The sequence below is a fragment of the Sminthopsis crassicaudata genome, chromosome 3, assembly GCF_048593235.1.
Source record: "Sminthopsis crassicaudata isolate SCR6 chromosome 3, ASM4859323v1, whole genome shotgun sequence".
Lineage (NCBI taxonomy): Eukaryota > Metazoa > Chordata > Mammalia > Dasyuromorphia > Dasyuridae > Sminthopsis > Sminthopsis crassicaudata.
Window position 1 is genome coordinate 317191635 of NC_133619.1, and position 21363 is coordinate 317212997.

General features: G+C 35.1%; 1 protein-coding gene across 1 annotated transcript in view; it reads left to right on the top strand.

Annotated features, from left to right (window-relative positions):
* The first annotated feature begins 1018 nt into the window (after positions 1 to 1018).
* PLCXD2 (phosphatidylinositol specific phospholipase C X domain containing 2) overlaps positions 1019 to 21363 on the top strand; it is an 86022-nt gene continuing 65677 nt past the window's right edge. Inside the window, exons 1-2 of the mRNA XM_074301154.1 lie at positions 1019 to 1108; positions 2208 to 3104. Of these exons, the coding sequence (XP_074157255.1) occupies positions 2936 to 3104 (169 nt within the window). The 5' untranslated portion in view covers positions 1019 to 1108; positions 2208 to 2935. The remainder of the gene's footprint in view (positions 1109 to 2207; positions 3105 to 21363) is intronic.

Here is a 21363-nt window from a genome sequence, read left to right on the forward strand (position 1 = left end):
AAACCAAGAAAGAACACATTTGGAAATCCAATTCTGTAAGACTATTCCTGTTTGAGTGATTTTTTTTTTTCTGGGTATAAGAGTGTATGTGCTGAAACTAACTCATATAAGTTCATTAGAGTTGATTAGATTTTCAGTATGAATATTTACACATCAGAAATCAGCAAAGATTACAAATTGGGGCTTGATTTATTATCCTGTTGATTGTCTAGACTTAAGAAAATGATAAAGAAAATATTAACTAAATTTTTAAATGTGCTGAAGAGCCAGATATTAAACATTTTCTGTCATGCCACTTCTGGATGGGAGAGAAGAAATGACATTTTTCCAACTTATACCTCAAAGTATATAGACCTAAGAACAAGGATCCAAAGAGAGCTTCCTAAGGAGGTCTGTCCTTTTATTGAAATAGGAAGCCTCTGTTTTCACAGGGAAATGTATTTGCAATTCAGTTACCTTATCTGAACTTTATATATTGCTTACCTTCATTGTTCTTGCCAACAGAGTCATAAATTGAGAATATGGAACTCTGTTAAATAATACTCTTTTGCCATGCCTCAGGATAATGAATTGAGAGTTCTAAGGAGCCTTTGAGATCATCTAGTCCAACTATTTCATTTTATAATTCAGGAAACTCAGGATTAAAAAAAAAAAAAAAAAAAAAAAAAAAAAAAAAAAAAAAAAAAAAGGAAATGAGGTCCAAAATTTGCCCAGTGGTATAAATAAGAGAACCAAGATTTGAACACAACAGGTCATTTGACTCCAGAGCCAGTATTCTTTTCCTCTTAACTTTTTTCTGAATGATTAAAATAGGTAAAATGAACTGTTAAAACAAATAATCAAGACCAGATCTGAAGGATAAAATAAGGGGAGGTACCACAAAAGAGTGAAATATAAATGGAGGGAGAGGACTTGGGTAAGAGGGAATAAGGAGCACTGTTGCTTGGCAGCCAACATTGCCTTGGTAATGGGGTGGGTTATGTGCTAATTATGTGTATATGAGCACCTCAGTTGTTTTGTTTTGAAGGGTCAACTGGTGGTATCACCTCCTCCACCCAACTGGGGCTTCCTGAGTCACTGACCTTACTGATCCCAGAAGTATTGATGAGTAGGTAGTGATTGGCCTGTCAGGACTGAAAATCTCTACTTTTTTTGACACATACTGATGAGCAAATGAATTCAAGAGTCACATTTCTATAGAAGCACCATTTTTATTCTTGCAAGATAAGAGATATCTTTGTGGAACAGCAGAAAATACTGAATAAAGAAACCTGACTTTTGTGGCTGTGTAGCTCTGGCATTTTGTGTGACATTTCAAACTGAACTGTCATCCAATGTCAAGGTCAATCCCAGGGGGCACTCACCTGTATGACTTTGGGCATTTGTCTAGACCTCAGTTTCTAATATGAAGGGGTTGGTCTAGTTAATTTCCAATTCCATTGTAGCTCTAAATTCTATTATCTTATTGTATAATTCTTGGATTTCCATTTCACCTGTAAAATGGTGCAGTAATCTTATTCTACATATTCCGCAGAGTTAGTGAGGTTCCTCAGTTTAGAGCTGCATGGGACTTTAGAAGTCCAACCTCATTTTTTCTCAGGTGAGGAAACTGTAATGTACAATTCCTTTGGGCAAGTTCACACAGGTAATGTTAGTATCAATGATAGACCACGGACATTCAAACTTACTTAGCAAACCCAGATTCCGCTCTCCAAATTCAATGCTCTTTCCACTGCATTACACAAATAAGATAATGTGTTTGAAATCACTCTAAAATCTGTAAATCTTGATATCTATATAAAGGATTATTCTTTCCCTCATCTGGTAAAAAGAGACCAAAGAACAGCTGCTCTACACTGCAACTGTGAACTTTAATTCAATGATATTTGTCAACAACAAGTTGCTGAATTTCAAGATATCTTTATTATCAGTACAAATATACAAGGATACGTGACTTACACAGTTTGCCTAAAATACAATGTTCATTTCCGTATATCATCTCTAGGCTACCAAAGCAGTGGGACAGGATGTAAAATACCCAGATACAGGAGTCTTAGAAAAACATTTTTGGACTTATTAAACATTTAAGTGTTGACAGAACGTAAGACCAAGAGGAAGAAGATTTGGGTATGAAATAGAAAGCAAACAGTTTCTTAGTTGGCCTTTTTTTTTTTTTTTTTTTTTTTTTTTTTTTTTTTTTTTTGCAGCAACTGTAACCCAACCGGTCCGCAGAGAGGAGAAAGAAAGGGGCAGCGAGGGAGGAGCCAAGTAATGGAAGTGAGAGACAGCCCGAGAGGAAGCCAGCCAATCACAACTCCCTTTAGCATGAACCAATAGCAGCCTGACTTGCCAGGCAAATCTGCCCTGCAGTGAAGCAGACGGAAAATGGGGCTGGGCATAGTAGGGGAGGGGCTTCTGGGGAATTGGTTTGCTGTCTATGACACTCCTGGATCCCTTTCAGGAAGCTGCAGCACGGGGGAATTCTTCACTGAGAAGCTGTGGGAATGATTTGCGGGTAGGGAGAGCAGATGTAGCAAGTGTCTAGTGGCACATTCACAAGTATTCAGCAGGCGGCGGATGGTGCCCGCACATCGGGTTATGCAGATTATGCATATGCTGCCTTTGCACCTGTCCTGTGAGCGCCTCCGGGTGAAGGTGCTCCTTGGGCATTTATTTGCTCAGGCCTACCTTCCCCTGTTTGTGAGGGCATATAAGAAGTTTAATCGAGCCGGAGCTGAGGAGATTAAGTGTCTGGAGCATCTGGGCTAGAATAGAAAGGGCAGGGGATTTCGGGGCCACAGATTCTCACCGCAGTAGTTCTAGCCCGAAGATTTTTGGAAGGCTGGAATGACAAAGAAGAGTGACCCTAAAATAACTACAGAGCTTAGGGCGATGCTCATTGATTGACTGGGGAGTGAGAACAGATGGTTTGTTGATGACAGGAATGCTAGCACTTAGGAAAGCAAGGAAGAAACTCAGGATGGGGACCATATGCTCCCCCAACTCAGGAGGGACAAAGACCGAGGAAGTCTGCAATGCCGACTGGATGGGCTCGCTCCCCCCTCGTCTCAGCACATTCCCCCTTTCCAATCTGGCTATCCCAGGTATTTTTCCGATTTCCTTTTTATTCCTAGAATGTATTTACACCTTCTCAATCTTTGGGAGTTTGGGAAAAAAAAAAGAAAAGAAAAATGTAATTTAATTGCCTGAATTATTCTTATTTTTTTGAAGCCCAAACTTAACTCCAAGAGTAATTCTCTTGGAGAGGGATTTGTGATTGCATTGCAATGAGGACAGATATATGTGTGTCTGTGTGTGTATCTGTGTGTTTGTGAGGGGGGAATTTTGCTTTCTATTGGTTTGACACTATAATTTTATGACCCAGTTATCTATATTTGTGCTGTTGGAGGTGATAGCTGGGAGGGAGGGAAGGTATGCTTACATGCTTTTTGGTTTTTGTTTTTTAAGAAATCGGGTTGCTGGTGAGCATCTCATATGAAAACTCCCAAATCCTGTTGTCTAGTATTAAGAAACGTTTCCTTTTTAATGACCTTATTTCTTTGACAAGCAAACAATAAATAACTCAGCATTAAAGAACAGATGCAGTCAGAACTGATATAGGGCACCATTTCACTTGTTGAAAAAGACAGAAATAGAGAGTGTAAGCACTCATCACAAGCAGACACAAGCAGTCATCATGTGTGATGAACTAGTGATATTTCAGACACTGTCTCTAACCTGGAACTCTGGGAAGTCTTGAACTGGCCTTTGAGAATTTTGTTCTACCCATTTTCACTTTGCTGAGGGACATTATACTTTGACTTCAGTCTCATGGAGAGTGCTAATAAAAGGGGCCTTGCAAATGTTTAAATCTCCAAATCAGTGAGAGTATTGATACTAAATTAAGCTGTTTGGGATGGGAAGAACTTCTGCAAAATAGAACTGAGCAAAATCTTATGATGCTTTCCCACTGATCATTGTTTCTAAGTTTGAGGACAAGGTCCTCACTATTCTTTTATTTCATTTGAAAAAAATATAAATGACTACTGTAGGCTATCCTCCTGCCAACACTCACTCTTCCTCCACACACAAGCCATCATGCAAATGTTCAACTTACTCTCACAGTAGTCTCCCCTCTGTGCCAACTTGGCAGAGGATCCTTAGTCAACCTTGAATTTAAATATCTTCCCTTGCTGTTTGAGGATGAGGAGTACAACTGCCTTCGTCTTCACATCTTCTTTCCCTGGTCACACAACTTACTTAACAATGAGGCTACACCCTCTCCTGTTCTTGGATGAGAAGAGTAATATTAAATTCCCTGGTTTAGAATTTTTTTTACAGTTGTATGTGCTTGTAATTTGTAAGCTATTGGCTTTGGGTACTTGAAAAATGACTAGTGGTCATATTTTAGAACTGTTTTTAAATGTTGGAATGAAGATATTGGAGAACTTTTATGGGTTTATGGAAAACCTACATTTATTCCCTGCCATAACACTTCCTAGCTGTGAAATACTGGACTTTACCTTTCTGAGCCTCAGATTCTTCATCCTATAAGGGCCCAGTAATAGAATCTCACTCACAGAATCCCATGATAAAACTCTGGATTCAGAATTAGAAAGACCTGAGTTTAAATACTCCTGTAAACGTTTAATAACTATGTGACTGTGCAAGTCTTTTTCAACCTCAGTTTCCTCATCTGCAAAATTGGGCTAATAATAGCATCAGTCTCAGAGGATTTGATGTAAGGATCAAATGAAATCATGTATTTAAAGCATTGTATTAACCTTAAAGTATATAGAAATTGTAGTTCTTATTATAATGTATTGACAGTGCTTTCTAGACCTTAAAATGTTTTATGTCAGTGCATTTGTTATTATATTTAATTACAATTTTCAGAGTCAACACAAGATTATCTCTGTCACATCTGTCATTAGTCATTACCCCAGACAACTTTATTATAGTAGAGTTGCTACATGGTTTGGCATGTCTAGCATATGATTGTCATTTAGAATGGAATCTTAGGCAAGGCCCACATAGTTCCACCACTCAGGGTATGTAAACAGGTTGTTGGTTCTTCCTGTTTTATATTTTGGTTTGACCTGAGATCAGCACCATAACTGTTGGTATACACCTATAGCTCAGTAGCCAAAATAGTCTGGTCAACGCTACATTAGAGAGCATTTGCTATGAATCCCTTGCAATAATTTCAGGATAAGGGAGGAAGAATGAATTGCTTCCACTGGTAATTCTGCCTAATGTCCTTGGCATCATGGGAATTTACTCATCTTGTTTTCTGGCAATAAGGAAATCCTATTAAGAAGTCAAGTGAGGAATATCCCCACTTCTAAGATATTGTTCATCACAGAATCTGTATGGTCATAAATTAAGATACTGTCCTGCAAGATTACTTTTCTAAAGATGAACCAATTAAAGGGATTCAACTCTCCAGGTTCAATCAACTTTGTCATAAAGCAAGGGGGTTCTCTGGAAATCTTATTTCCTTTTTACTCCTCCAAAATACCTTAAAATACAGTTTCTCCTAGAAACTAGGCAGAAATGGAATCTTAAAAGAGTTAATACTATCTTGGGGAGGTGGCATGGAGGCAAATAGAAATATCTCTACATGAAACTTTCTCTCATGAAGTATATTTTCTGAGTGAGTTAGATTTTTTTTGTGGGGGAAAGAAGAGAAGGAAAGAGGTGGGGGAAGGGAGAGGGGGAGAAAAGTTGGGGAATGGATTAAAAAGGAGAAGAGAAAAGGATGAGAAAGAAAGAAAGAGAAAGAAGAAGAATGAGAGAGAGAGAGAAAGAGAAAGGAAGAGAGGGGGAGGGAAAGAGAAAAGGAGAGACAGGCAGATACTGACAGACAGGAACAGACACAGACAGAGAAGGAAAAGGAAGAAGGGAGAGAGAGAGAAGGGAAGAAGAATGATAGAAAGACAATGACAAGGAAACAGAAAGACAGAGACAGAAACAAAAACAGAGAAACATACTTTTCTCCTGGGGAAAATGTACCTCCATTTAGTGTTGGAGCAAAGTTGGTCTGTAATTTTAAACTCAGTGATTGGATCTCATGTTTTTCCATGCTAATCTGTCATTCACAATTGGACTGACAACTGCAGAGAAGGCTCAGATCTGTTAGACTGATGGAAGCCAGGGAGGAGAATTTAAGGGGTTCAACAGTAACAGGTTGAGATGGACTATATCTAGGTTGAGGCTTGGGAGCACCTGCTATATCTGCCTAAGACCATGATGATGTATGTGAACATATGTGCATGTATTCTCTTAACATAGCTTTGTCATATTCTGTCACTTCTACAACTGTTGAGAACATCTGTTAAAAGACTAGTGTCACTATAAGGCATAAGAAATGTTTAACCAAAAGCATCTCTTTGATATTATATAACATAGAATCACAATGCAATGTCTTAAGCCTATAAGAAACAGAGGCAAATCTTTGTTTAGTGTGAACATACTTTTAAAACTTCTAGGCATTATTTTAGGCAACAATAGAAAAAAATCAACATCTGTTGTCCTATTGGTTTATGAAAAGTTTTTTTTTCATGTAATATACACAGATTTTTATCCACCGCTTCAATGGTAAATTCTTTTTTTTTCTAATAGTGTGTATACTCCTTAATGTTCCCTTCTTTGTTGATTTGATAAACTATGCTTTTTTCTTTCACTAGAAGATAAAATCTTGGGTACAGTGGGCCAAAAATATTAGACTAAATCAGTTTGATTTAATTAAATCATTTTGTTTTTGATCCTAATCTTCCTCTAAATAGTTATTGTGTATATGAATTTCACTTTACCCTGAATCTATTTCCTTATTTTAAGTCAATAATTTAATATAAAAATATTTTTAATTATCTGTGGTGTGTTGTTCAGCCATTTTTTTTCAATTTTTGTGACCCCACTCAGTGTTTTCTGGGCAAAGATACTTAAATATTTTGCTATTTCTTTCTCCAATGGTGTGCAAGATACTGATGCAAAAAAGCAAAACCTAGTCCCTGTCCACAAGGAACTTACATTCTAACATTCTAATGGTGAGATATAAAATATACACATAAGTGAATGCAAGATAATTGAAGGAGAGGAAGACCAGCAGTTAGTAAAAGTTTGAAAGACTTCTCATAGGAGGTGACATCTTAGCTGAGTCTCTAAGGAAGCAGTATTTTAAGTGAAGAGGGAGTGCATGTCAGGAATGAGAAGTAAGGCTGTTCAAAAGTAGAGAGAAGAACATGTATTCTGAGCTCAGGGAACAGCAAGAAAGGCCAATTTGGCCAAACTACAGAATTCACAAAGAGACAGTATGGCATAGAAAGTAGATTACTCTTCTGAGATTAGGATGAATTGGATTCTAATAACTCCTAAAGGAGTAGAACAAGATATTTACAATCTCTGATCCTACATTTCCTCATCTGCAAACTTGAAAGATGATAGCATCTACTTTCCAGAGTTTATGGAGAGAGTCAAAAAATGGGGGCAGTGAAGTGGCACAGTGAATAGAATCCTGGCTCTATAGTTAGAAAGACCTGAGTTCAGATTTGGATCAGAAAATTTTTAGCTGTGTGAACCTGGGCAAATCACTTAAGCCCAATTACTTCCAGAGTCAAAACAGAATCCAGTCTAGGTGAGTTCTTACCCACAAGAAAAGAAGCCCTATCCTTGTACCCCCTGCATCAGAATTTAGGATGACCTATTTCCTGATAGAGAAAAACAACTATAATGGCCTAGATAGAGATGGAATCCCATGTCCAGATGGATAGAAGTGGCTGAGACTCATGATCAAGTTCTCCATGAGGAGCTGAGACTTCCTGTATCCTATTAGAACAATGGATTCTCATGAACCAGAATGAACTGACTCTAGCATATCCTTGAATAGAATAATTCTCTTTCTATAAGCAATTTCTTAATTTTCTCTTACAAATAAAAAGTTGTGTAAGAGAAAGTACTATGCAATGGAACCAGCAATCTATATAGTTCCTATTCTAAATCTAGGTTGTCATGATTATATATGATGTAAAAAGCATAGTCAAGAGTTAAGGATGACTCCCAGGTTGGGAGTAAACTTGGATTCATCTAGTGTTGCTACTAGATCTAACATTCTTTATATATATATATCTGCATTTTAAAAATTTTTATCTCAGAATCACAATGTAGTAAGGGCAAGGACAGAAGGATGAATAAGACCAGAGATGTACTGATAAATATTTAACAATCAGCTTTTGGGCAGATTGTATATTGGTGGTGGTGGTTGGGTTATCATGTATATTTGATGCAATTTTAAATTTAATATGAATTATTAACAATATCCCAATATTTTATTAATTCTAGGCAATCAACAAAACAATAAAACAAACCCTGATTAATAAATTTTTACTGATTTATAATATGTAAATGGTCAAACTAAAAATTTAACAGTGGGTTCTCATGAGCCTATACGAAATGACTCTAGCATATCCTTGAATAAGACCATTCTCTTTCTATAAGCAATTTCTTAATTTTCTCTTGCAAATAGTAAGTTTTGTAAAAGAAAGTACAATGCAATGAGAAAAAGTACTGTATTTGTAATCTGAGGTTTTAATACTGACTTTGCCAGTCTGTGTCACTTGGATGACTATGGGAAAGTAATTCAATATCTTTGTATCTGTTTTGTCACCTATAGAGTAGATGCTGTATAATAATTATAACAATTACTACCACTTATATAGTGCCTTACAATTTTCAAAGAACTCTACAACTATTACTAAACCTGATCCTTACAAAAATTTTGGAAGATAGGTGCTATTATTATTCTCATTTTATAAGTGAGGAAACCAAGGCAGGCAGTGACTGGCCCAGGATGATAAATGTCTGAGGCAGCATTTGATTTCAAGTACTCCTGCTTCCAAATCTAATGTTCTATCTATTGTACCAAAAGGCAGCCAAATCTAAACCTTCTTCTCTGTTTTTCTAATTGTAACCAGAAACCAAAGATACAAATCATACTCCTATATGAACTGTGGTCTTTAAGGTCCCCTATTCATTTACTCTAGCTACAATCAATTTGCCTATAGTCCTAAACTCTACTATTAAAGAAAAAAAAAAAAAAAAAAAAAAAAAGCTGTGTTGTTATTCAGTCATATTCGACTCTTCATGACCCCATTTGGAGTTTTCTTAACAAGGATACTGAAATGGCTTGTCTTTTCCTTCGCTAATTCATTTTATAGATGAGAAAATGGAAGCAAAAGGGGATTAAGTGATTTAACCAGTATCATACAGCTTGGAAGTGTCTGAGGCCAGATTCTAACATAGGAAAATGAGTCTTCCTAATTCCAGGCACTACTCACTATCCATGTTGCTACCTTGTTGCCCAGAGGAATACTCAATAAATATATTGTTTCTTTCTTCTCTCTTCATTCGCTGCATACAATTGCAAGTTTTAGTCAAGCCAAAGAATGTTATTACTGCTTTATTCAACACAGTGTTTCCATCACTTTGTTAGATTTATCATACTACTCATTGTATAGATGAGGACACTGAGTCACAAAGTATCACATTTTCAAACTAAACTGCTGTTTACTAAAGACATATACAAGACAGAAATAGACTTCTTAGGAGAAACTAGGACTGCTAGTACCACTTTCTTTTTGGCACTAATCCCTTTTCAAATTTGGATACTTCCTTCACTCCTCGAATTTGAACTTCTCATCTTCCCTGTCAGGTCTCTATCTTATCCAGCTCTCATTTCATATTACTCTTATGTCATCCACTGCTCTTGTTAGTAACCTAACACATGCCATTGCAGAATCTCCTTTTCCTTTAATTTCCTCTCTTCCATGCCCTTCTACAAAGCCTTTTCATTCTCATAGTATTTTCTTTTTTTCTTTTGGCAGGAGATCAGTCCATTCTGTTCCTTCCTCCTATCTTTCTTGTTCTTTAGCTTTCTTTATGAAACACTAATTAGAGAATTAACAACAATAATAAAAACAATAGTTATTTTGACATAGCCCTTTATCATTTTCAAAAGCCTTTTCATATATATTATTTCATTTGATCCTTGCAACTTCATGTTGCAGATAAAGAAATGGAGGCTCAGAGAAAATAACAGTTATTTATTCAAATTCACAAAGTAAATAAGTGACAACAATAACATCAGAATCAAGCTTCTCTGACACATAGTCTGATATTCTTCCCACAATTACATCCTCCTTCTTCCCTCTGGACTTCCACCTTCACTGCTAACTTGTATGGTACAGACACAAAATTAAAATGGGGTAAGAAGGAGTAGGAGTATATGAGAATAGATACTTGACTGAATCTTCCTTAGAGCTAAAGCCAGATGAGGCTTTAGAAATTATATAGCTAGTGAGACCTAGAATAATTTATTTTGCCCAGGCTCACAAAGCTAGTTAGCAACTGAAGCAGGATTCAAATTAAGGTCTCATAAATTGCAAGTTCAGAGCTCTATACATTGCAATAGAGCTAGCTGATTCTTAGAGGTTCAACTTGGGCCACCTGAGGTAGAAAATATTGGTTCTAGTTTGATTCAATTCTGAACCATTGTGTAGGCCTTGGAATAAAATGACCACAGAATAAATCCAAAAATCTCCCTTTAGAAAGAACTGAATTACTAAGTAATACTAAAAGTGTAAAACATCATAACTGTCATTGACTTAGTCATTGGATACCAAAATTGGGATTTGACATAGAAATATCTAGGGAGAGCCCTAAAATCACAGGAACTGGAAGGGACCTCAAAATTGACAAAATGGTTTTCCTAAAACACATGTTGGACTATGTTGTGCCATATTCAGTAAATTTCAGTGGTCCTATATCACTTCCAGGAACATATATAAAATCTTTTCATCACTCAAAGACCTTTATAATCCATCCCCCCACACTTTTCCAGTTTTCTTATATCTTACTACTTCCCATAACCCACATATACAGTGATCTTGGCCTTCTTTCTGTTTCACAGATAAAGACATCCCTCTCTCTCTGCTCCAGGCATTTTCTATTTTTTTTTCTTTCCACTTAATAGTTTTTTTTTTTACTTTTTTCCAATTACATGTAAAATTAGTTTTCAGTATTCATTTTAATAAAAATTTGAGTTCCAAATTCTTTTTTCTCCCTCCTTTCTCTCTTCCCTTCTCAATATTTCAAGCAATCTGATATAGGTTATACATGTATAATTATGTTAAACATAATTTCCACATTAGTCACATTATGAAAGTATAATCTAAACAAAAGGGAAATAACACAGAGAAAAAAAGTGAAACTGGCATGTTTCGATCTGTATTTAGACTCCATTGTTCTTTCTCTGGATATGGTCAGGATTTTCTATCATGAGTCTTTTGGAATTGTCTTGTAATATGCTGAGAAGAGCTAAATTTATCATAGTTGATATTGTATGATGATACAATATTGTTGTCACTGTATATAATTTTCTCATGATTCTGCTAATTTCACTCAGCAATTCTTCATGTAAACTTTCCAAAATTTTAAAAATCTACCTGCTCATACCTTCTTAAAAACATTAGTATTGCATTATATTCACATATCATAATTTGTTTAGTCATTCCCCAATTGATGATTGTCTCTTCAATTCCTAATTCTTTGCTACCACAAAAAGAACTGCTATAAATATTTTTGTGCATGTGGGTCCTTTTCCCTTTTTATTATCTCTTTGGATACAGGTATAATAGTGGTATTGCTGAATTAAAGGATATCCACAGTTTTATAGCCCCATGGGAATAGTTTCAAATTGTTCTACAGAATAGTTGGATCAGTTTGTAACTCCACCAACATTGCATTAGTGTTCCCATTTTCCAACGTCTTCTTCAACATTTATCATTTTCCTTTTCTCTCATATATTAGCCAATCTAATAGGTGTAAAGTGGTACCTCAGAGTTGTTTTAATGTGTATTTTTCTAATCAATAGTAATTTAGAGCAGTTTTTTTTTATATGACTATAGCTAACTTTAACTTCTTTATCTAAAAACTACCTGTTCATATTTTTTGACCATTTATCAAATGGGCAATCACTTATATTCTCATGAATTTTCCTTGGTGTTTTGAAAAAATAGACCATTATCCAAAACACTTGTAAAAAAAAATGTTTTCCAGTTTTCTGCATTGATTTTGTTTATACAAAAGCTATTTAAATTAGTGTGATCAAAATTATACTTTTTGCATTTCATTATGTTCTCTATCTCATAAATTCTTAGCCAGTATCAAATAATTTTGGTGCTTGTCACTTTATAATATTGTTTCAGATTTTGTATGGCAAGACTACCTTCCTTTCTATTTTTTCATTACTTCCCTTGATATTTTTGACCATTTGTTCTTCTAGATGAATTTTGTCATTATGTTTAATAGCTTTATCAAAGAATTTTTGGTAGTTTGATTGGTATGATATTGAATAAGTAAATTCATTTAGTTAGACTTGTGATTTTAATTATATTAGCTCAGCCTACCCATGAGCAAATGTTATTTTTCTAGTTGTTGAGATCTGATTTTATTTGTGTGAAAAAGTTTTGTAATTGTGTTTATATAGTTCCTGGGTTGGCAGGTAGAGTCCCAAAAATGTTTTATATAGTCAATGTTATTTTTAATTGGATTTATCTTTCTATCTCTTGCTTCTGGAATTTATTGGTAATATATAGAATTGCTGATGATTTATATGGGTATTTCTCAACTTTGCTAAATTTGTTAATTGTTTCAAGTAGTTCTTTAGTTGATTCTCTAAATGTGCCATTATATCATCTGAAAAGAGTGAGTTCTGTTTCCTCATTATCTACTTTATTACTTTAATTTCTCTTTCATTATTTACTGTTAAAGTTAAGATTTCCAGTACAATATTGGATAGCAGTGGTGATAATGGGCATCCTTGTTTCACCCTTGATCTTACTGGCATATCCTGATCTTTTCTAGCATATCCTTGTTACATATAATGCTTACTGATTGTTTTAGCAGATATTTTCCTGAATGTCTCCCATACCTGGAATATTCTTCCTCTTCCCCTCCATCTCTTGATTTCCCTGGATTCCTTCAAGTTCCAGCCAAAATCCTACTTTCTACAAGAAGTCTTTCTCAGTCCTTTTAAATTCTAATTCCTTTCCTCTATTGACTGCTCCCTGTTTATATTAGTTATTTACATGTGGCTTCTCCATTAGATTGTGAGCTCCTGGTAACACTATTGTTTCTCCTTCATTTGTATCTCTATCATTCAGGAGAATTCCTGACAAAATAAATGCTTATAGATTGATGGAATTGCCTAAGTAGTAGCTAAATTATCAAAGTAATAGGAATGAGCAGAATTACAAGCTTAAATGGTTCCAGAGAAAAATAAGCAGAGAAGCTTTTAGCTGCTTTGCTGGAGAAAGGAGATAAGAAATATGTAAAAAAAAAAATGCTTCCTCAGTATATGCTATGAGAAGAAAAAAGGAAAAGACTGAAGACTTGACATGAATCCAGAAAGGTTAGTTAGACTTTATCTGAGTTTATACAATGTCTGACAGTCTTACCACTGACTCATAAGAAAAGAGTATTTTAAAAGTTTATTTTATTTTTAATTTTTCAAATAAAACAAGCATTTCTATAACATAGTACAACAAAAAGATGACTACATAAAATCACAAATATATAGCAAAATTATTGTGTAAATTTCTTTTTCTTCTCCAGCCTGAGCTGAATGATCTTAGAAAAACATCCAATGATTTGCAAAAGAGTATTTTTAAAGTTTTTGGTTTGGTTTTTTGTTGCTGTTAGATGTTAATTCCATGTCTAAGTATGAAGACAAATGCTTATATGAAGCTTCTTCTTAAATATATATATCCAGTCATGTTAGGACTTAATTTGATCTGTAAAGTGTTGGTTCTCTATCAAGCTGCCAAGTATGAAACACTGTAGGGGGAAAATAATATCAAAATTCTGACTAGTTGGAGAGGACAAACAGAGAGGAACAAAGGGTAGGTTTGGCAACTTATATAAGAAAAGAAGTTTCAAAGATGAATATATTTTAAATTGTATTCCTAAATTTTTTGAAGTTAACAATTAAACTTAATAAGAAAAACCATATCTTATAGAGCTTTAGTTGACATTTCTATCTGGCCAGTATAGAGCAATAAATTTTAGTACAAAAATAATTGTGAAAGAGCTCATGAATTTGGTAGCTGTGTCTACATAGTAGAAATAAGTTGTTTTGTATAAAATACTTTTCCTGCATAGTGAAACTAAGACCATCAGAATTATTTCACTTGAAAGGATAAGTCAATAAAAAATCATTACGGTCAGCTTTTTTTCAAAAAACTATGAATTTTTGGTGCAAATTATAATGTTAATAGGGAAAAAGAAGAATTGTCAACTATATGGATGAGTGCAAGAAAATAGGCATCAAACCACTAGTAATAAGAGGAATGCTAATATTAAAAAAAAAAAAAAAAAAAAAAAGGTTTTTATCTCAGACTCAGCAAATTGACATAGATGACTAATACAGTAATAGCCCTTGTTGGTGGGGCAGAGAGTAGATGAATTTTTTCTACGTGAATGGGACTGATTAGATGAAATATTTCTCAGTATTGAGTCACATGATCCCTGTTCCCATAACTTTGGACCTTGGAGAGGTCATTTACTCTCTGTAAGAATGAACTTTGAACCTGAGATACAGGATGTTGCAAGAAGTAACATGATCTGTGAGAGGCAGCCAGCATTGTTATCATTGGTCAAGGATGATTACATCCTATTAGTCTACCCAATGAGAATGCTCCACTCTTTTGCTTTTAAACCCTGGACAAGCCAGAAGTTGGTCAGATTCCAGAAGCATATGGTGGGAGTTGGGATGGCTCCCAGGTGTGTGTCTGGGCCTCTCCCTGAAGGGATTAAATAAATGGTTTCTCTTTGTATCTGATGATGTCTCTGATTAGTTCATTGGATTGGAAAGAGGGTCTTGCACCCAACCCGTCTCACACATACCATTATGGAAAATAAATTGAATGAAGAATGTTATATCCTGAAATGAATCTAACATAAACATAACATTAACCCTCTTTTTAAAAAATGTACATTTATATATTGAAATAGAAATGAGATTTTTTCAAATGATTCTAGAGTTATTTCATAATTGTTTGTGAAAACAAGCTTATATTTGCACATATTCACTTGCACATTGAATGGATTGTCATTGATAGGAATTTTTAAATGGTAATATGCCTTAAATTTCATATTGTTTTCCCCTCCCCTGTGGTAGGTGGCTGAATGCATTCACTTTGGCCTGCAAAAATTGCAGGATACTACCATTCCATGTGAACGAGATGCATAATAATTGTGCCTTATATTCCAGGGTGCTTTAAGATTTACAAAACATTTTATATAATATTTTATTTGACTTTCACAACAATTCAGTGAGGTAGGTGATAAAAACCCCATTTTACAGATAAGGAAATAAGTTGAGAGAGACCATATGGCTAATAAGATTCTGATTTAGAATTCAAATTTATATCTTCCTCACTTTAGGTCCAATGTTGTACAACATACAATCTATTTATCTCATATTTCATCCAGCCTGTAAAACAATTTCAAAAGAAGCATATGTATTCTGGTCCAGATCATATAGAAGAATGCTATCCTATTTTTTCAGTCTTTCTCTTTGTGCTGTGAGACCTCATTAAATTCCTGCTTTTGATGCTTGCTAGCTGTGTGACTACAGAAAGGTCATTATGCCTATCTAGGTTTTACTTTCCTGTAAATTATTCATAATATTGCTGTAGTATCAGGGTTTTTAATTATTGAATTAAATTATATATATATATATATATATATATATATATATATATATATATATATCCTTCATGTAATTCATTTTGGGAACGTTTTAAAGATTTATAAAACTCTCTTCTTGACATGTGTAAAATTAATTAAAATTTAGTTCTTTAAGATACGAATTGTTTCATTATTTATAATTCTAGGTCTAATGTCTAACATAGTCCCTGGAATATAGCTGGTGTTTAATAAATGCTTGTTGATGTATAATGGGTATCATATTGCTTTTCTTCTCAATGGGTGGAGTAGGGGCAAGAAGTGGGAGAGAATTTGGAATTCAAAATATTTGAAAAGGAATGTTAAATTAAATTTAATTTAAAGATAAATAAATACTTGATAATTGGTTTGCAACCCTGTGAAGTAAGCAATTTTAGTACTATTGTCTCCATTTTACAAAAGAGGAACTGAGTCTCTGAGAGGTTAATTTACATAGTGAATACATGCAGTGGGATTTGAACTTGGGTCTCAATTCCAAATCTATCTCCCTCAGCCACTGTACTACATTGCCTCCTCTATGTTTACAAAACACTTTATAAAATGTTTTATGTATTGACACATTATTTCAAGAACAGTTTTTGTAATTATTTTTATTACTTTCTCTTGCTTGAATGACTATATCTGTAATTTATATTGTCTTGAAAATTACATATTAAGATAAGGCTAGGGAATCCTCCAACTCCCTGAATGAATGTAACATTTGAGCAACCATAAGTCAAGTGTGTCATGAGGTCCAAGTATGACAGGTATAGCAACTTTCACTGACCTGATGATGCAAATTCTTCATCAAGGAGAACCACGCCTGTCACCTCCTGGCAAGTTGGGTAGAGTTTTATATGGCCCAGTGCCCATCATTGAAGACTTTAAACAGTGTACAAAATCATCATTCCTTTTTCTCGTCTCTATGCCTTTGCCCAGAAATGCCCTCTTAGAATCCTTAACTTCCTTTAAGATTCTACCCTGTTGCCGTATTCTGTGGGGAAAAGGGAAACCTTCCCTGATTTCCCTTGTCAATATTGTCCTTTCCCTCATCAAATTAACTGTCTCTATATTTCTTTGTCCATATTATATTTACTCATTCCCATTCCCCACCAATAGACTATAAGCTCCTTGAAAATAAAGATTATTTTCCTTATAACTTTGGATCCCCTGCCCCAAGCAGAGTATCCTGGATATAACAGATGCTTAATAAATATTTGTTGAATTGAACCAATTTATTTTTCATGTTAGACTGTCCCCAATCAAAGTACCATACTTACATGATTTGGGTGTAGCTTCACTCCTGCGTTTGTCCATGCTGGTCAGAAGTCTGAGGAAGATACTGCTCACTCCTTCTTATACAAGCTTTTGAACTTAGGTCACCAGGAAATTATGTTAATGTTAATGTTAATGGCCTGAGCCTTAGTCCCTTGTGTTGATTAAGACTCAGTGACAGGGGAGCAGCTAAGTGGCTCAGTGGATAGAGCACCAGCCTTGAATTCAGGAGGTCCCTAGTTCAAATCTGGTCTCAGATACTTAACACTTCCTAGCTGTGTGACCCTGGGCAAGTCACTTAATCCTAGCCTCAAAACAAAACAAAACAAAACAAAAACCAACAACAACAACAAAAAAAAAGACTCAGTGACAGTTTCAACATCTTTCAAAGGAAAAAAAAAAAAAAAAGAAATAGCTTAGCCTTAGGCTTGAGTTCAAATTCTACCTCATATAATAACAGGCTATGTGATTCTAGATAAGTTATTTACCTTCCATTTATCTCAATTTCTTGATCTGAAAAATAGATTAATATGAACTAGGATTGTTGTGAAGATATAATAAGATATATTTATAAAGCATTTTCAAACCGTAAAGGAATATATGTGATAGCTATAGATATAGCTGCTACTACAACCCCAAATGATGGGGAAGAGTTTCATTATGCAAGATGTAAGGGATAATCCTTTTTGAGTGGCAGAAAGGGAATCCTATATAGCTCCAAGTGGATCCAGGGATCCCCCTGTGGGGATCATTAGGGAGGAATACTTGAGATTTTTCCAAAACTACCCAGAAGGTTAATAAGACATTTGATTAGCAAAACTACCCTGGGTCCATCTTTGAAGTAATGAACAGCTTTTAGGTAAAAGTCCTAATTTGACACTTGTCTTAGCAAAGCCTCACATTTAAGATTGAGAAAACTGAATAGTAAAAACCTCAAGGAAATTCAACTAGAGATAAAGGAAGAATCCTCTGAACACTTGAGAATTAGGAAACTGAGGATAGAATAAAGCAGAATATTTAGGCTGCCTGGCCAGTTGAGGCCCTCATGCAAGGCTGTCCTCTTAGACCACAGAATATACTGATTTAAAATAGAGAATAAAATAAGGACTTAATAACAATAATAGCTCACATGTATAAAAGCATTTAGAGTTTTGCAGAAAGCTTTACATATGTTGCTTTATTTGATACCTCCAACAACCTTGTAAACTAGATGTGATGATTATGCTCATCTTACAAATGATGAAACCAAGTCTAAAAGATATTCATTGATTTTTCCAAAGGTCACACAAAGAGTAAATGTTTAAGTCAGTTTCAAATTCTGGTCTACCTGGATCAACACTTTATCCACAATGCTACCTTGCTACCTACTGGGCTAGAATCAGCAAAGCACATGCTCCAAGGCTCCTGGGTGGTACCAAATCATCCAAGTCAATCTCTTGGAGTTTTCCCTAGCATTAGACAGAGATCTGATGTTCTGTAAGTTATTCTCCTTCCCATTCTGGCATCTGGAGGAAACCTGGGATTGAAAATGACATAATTGTACCCTAAGTCTAAATGCTATGACCTATTTTTAACCCAGCAAAGGCAGAGCGGGAAGAACAGGCTATAGTAGGAATAAGTAACCATCAAATGTCGCTGTATAATCCAGAGGAGAAACACTCACATTGGAGTCAGTTCAAACTCTATCTCTGATATGACCTCTGTGAATGATGGGCTTCCCTAAGCCTTATCTCCTCTACTGTAAAATGAGGAGATTTGGCAAGATGGCCTCTGCTGTCCCTTCCCATTCTTCATCTATCTTCCTGTAGTATCTGGGGGAAAATAGTTGTCATGATGGTAGCTGAGTTTCAGCATCCATGTGTACCCTTCCTTCAATAACTCTGATGGATGGGCATGGGCATACAAAGGAATAAATCTAAGTATAATGGAAGGATCCTCCAAGGATATCTATGGCTCACATATTATTGCTAAGTAAGCATAAAAATAGCTTCAATCTATAGGGGAGTCTGACTGGTCTCTCTATAACCACTGCTTTTTCTATTATCCCATCATTAAAAGATAATAAATGCCTTATACCTCCTGTGGAGAATTGTTTTAGGCCTTGTTTTACTGGCAACAAAAACCTACACAGTCAATTATGTAGTATTATTCAGGGGTTTTTAACCTAGGGTCTAGAAACTTATATTTTAAAATATGTTAATAGTTGAATTTCAATTTTTAAAAAATTTAATCTTATGGATGCTATTTTATACATTGAAAAAGTTTATTCTGAGGACTTTGTAGGCTTCACCAAGGATCCACAAAACAAAATTTTAAAAAGGCTAAGAATCCCTACTATCAAGAAAATAGGAGCAATGGCATAGTTTTAAAGGCCTAAATGCAAACTCAGGATGCCCAAGACAAGTATCAGAGACATATTTCCTGGCTATCTCTATCTACAAATCATCTGGAAGAATATGGTAGGCCTATAGCAATGTAAAGGATCTGGCTAATATAGACCACATAGGTCCATAGATCTTGTTTGTCACAAATTGCCTGCCTTAAAGATTCAGCATGCTCCTATTCATAAGTCTTCACCCTTCCAATTTTTGGAATTGCTTCTTTCTTGTGGTTGCCTCCAACATCTGGCACAGATAAGACCACATAGCTTTAGGCAAATGGTGCTTGATGCAATTTACTGTACTGCCAGGGCCATCATAAGTTGCAATTCTGTACCCTGGCTAGATCATATGTAGCATGAGTGCAGGAGCCTGCTTTTGTTTTAGAGAGAACATTCAATAATTCTGAAGTGTTTGCCTATGAGTGAGATAATGAGATCATATTTGTAATGAGCTTAGTGCAATGGTTGGCATGTAATAGGCACTTAATAAATGTTTGTTACCTTCCACTTATTGAAACACTCTATCATGTGTTGCTCAGAACTGAACAAAGCTGACTGTTTCAAAACTGTTTTTCTGGCTTATACTAAAATGCTGCTGTCTCTCCCATGCTGTCTCTTAAACAAGAGCAAGTTCTTTTAACATGTCAGTCAGAATACAGGATTATATACCATGATGTACATGGTTGGGTAAAAGATAATCAGCAAATCTATGTCTCAAAAATAGAATGACTTGTTAGGAAAACTCCATCTAACATCACCACCACCAAAAGGAGGACAAAGTGAGTTTCCTTAATAGGGTAATTTTTCAGGATCTAGATCACTGGCTGTTCAACGTGCCTTGCTCACCATCACAACTAATTGTTTAAACTATTGTCAATCTATATCCAAACTCTAATATCCAATATAATCAATCCAATCACAGCCTACATACTTCTGTATGATGTAATCTTGGGGTTTGCTATTCTAAATTTCACTGAGATATGCACAGAATGCTTTGCCTCTTTCTTCCCCTCCAACCCAATTTGGAGCTCATCAGATCTTTTCAAAGAAACATCCTCTATCTGTAACCCTTAGAACTGACAGAATATTGGAATGAAGGTTGGGACGTGGGGGAAATGAATGCTTTACAAGCATTAATTCTAAACTAAAAAAAAAGATTAAAGAATGTCCTTGTTCTCTTTTGAAAATGAAACACCTTAATATAATGACTCTAAAACTTTAGCTATATCAGTGTTATAGATCTCAGGAACAAAAAAATTTTTCCTCATGATGTCAGCCAAAGATTTTTCTAATGGAGTCCCATGTGGTACCCTGTTCCTCTGTGGATCTTTAGCAAATGACTAAAGCAAATTCCCACAGGTGTTGTACATTCCCAATTGGACAAACTGAATCTCTCCTGCCAAATTATGTATACAAATATTCAAACAATTTTAGTTATAGCTTTCCTTAATCCAAATTTAGTTTATTATTGACACAGATGCTTTTCATACACACCCACCCATTTATTAAACTGGGTAAAAATAATTCCTCCTCTGCAGGCCTGGTTTGAGGTTTTAATTAGTCATCATCTACAAAAAGACATGAGTTGTTTTTTTTTTTGTTTGTTTTTGTTTTTGTTTTTGTTTTCAGAACAGTAAAAGTACAATCACTTAAGGTATTTCACAGATGCTACCATTAGTACTTCTGACCTCTGAGACAGAAAGGTTTATGATAATGGCTCAGACCAGACTTGAGCATGGCCCTCCAACTGAGTATAAGGCCAAGTCTGGTTATATATTGAAAATCCATTCCTCAATTCTCTAATGCCCTTCAAAGCTAGTAGCATTGAAATAAAAAGAGCCAGATGGAAATATAAAACAAAATTCAACATAACATCTAAAATAATAATAGTAGATTATTAGATGGAAAAAATTACACAAATTATT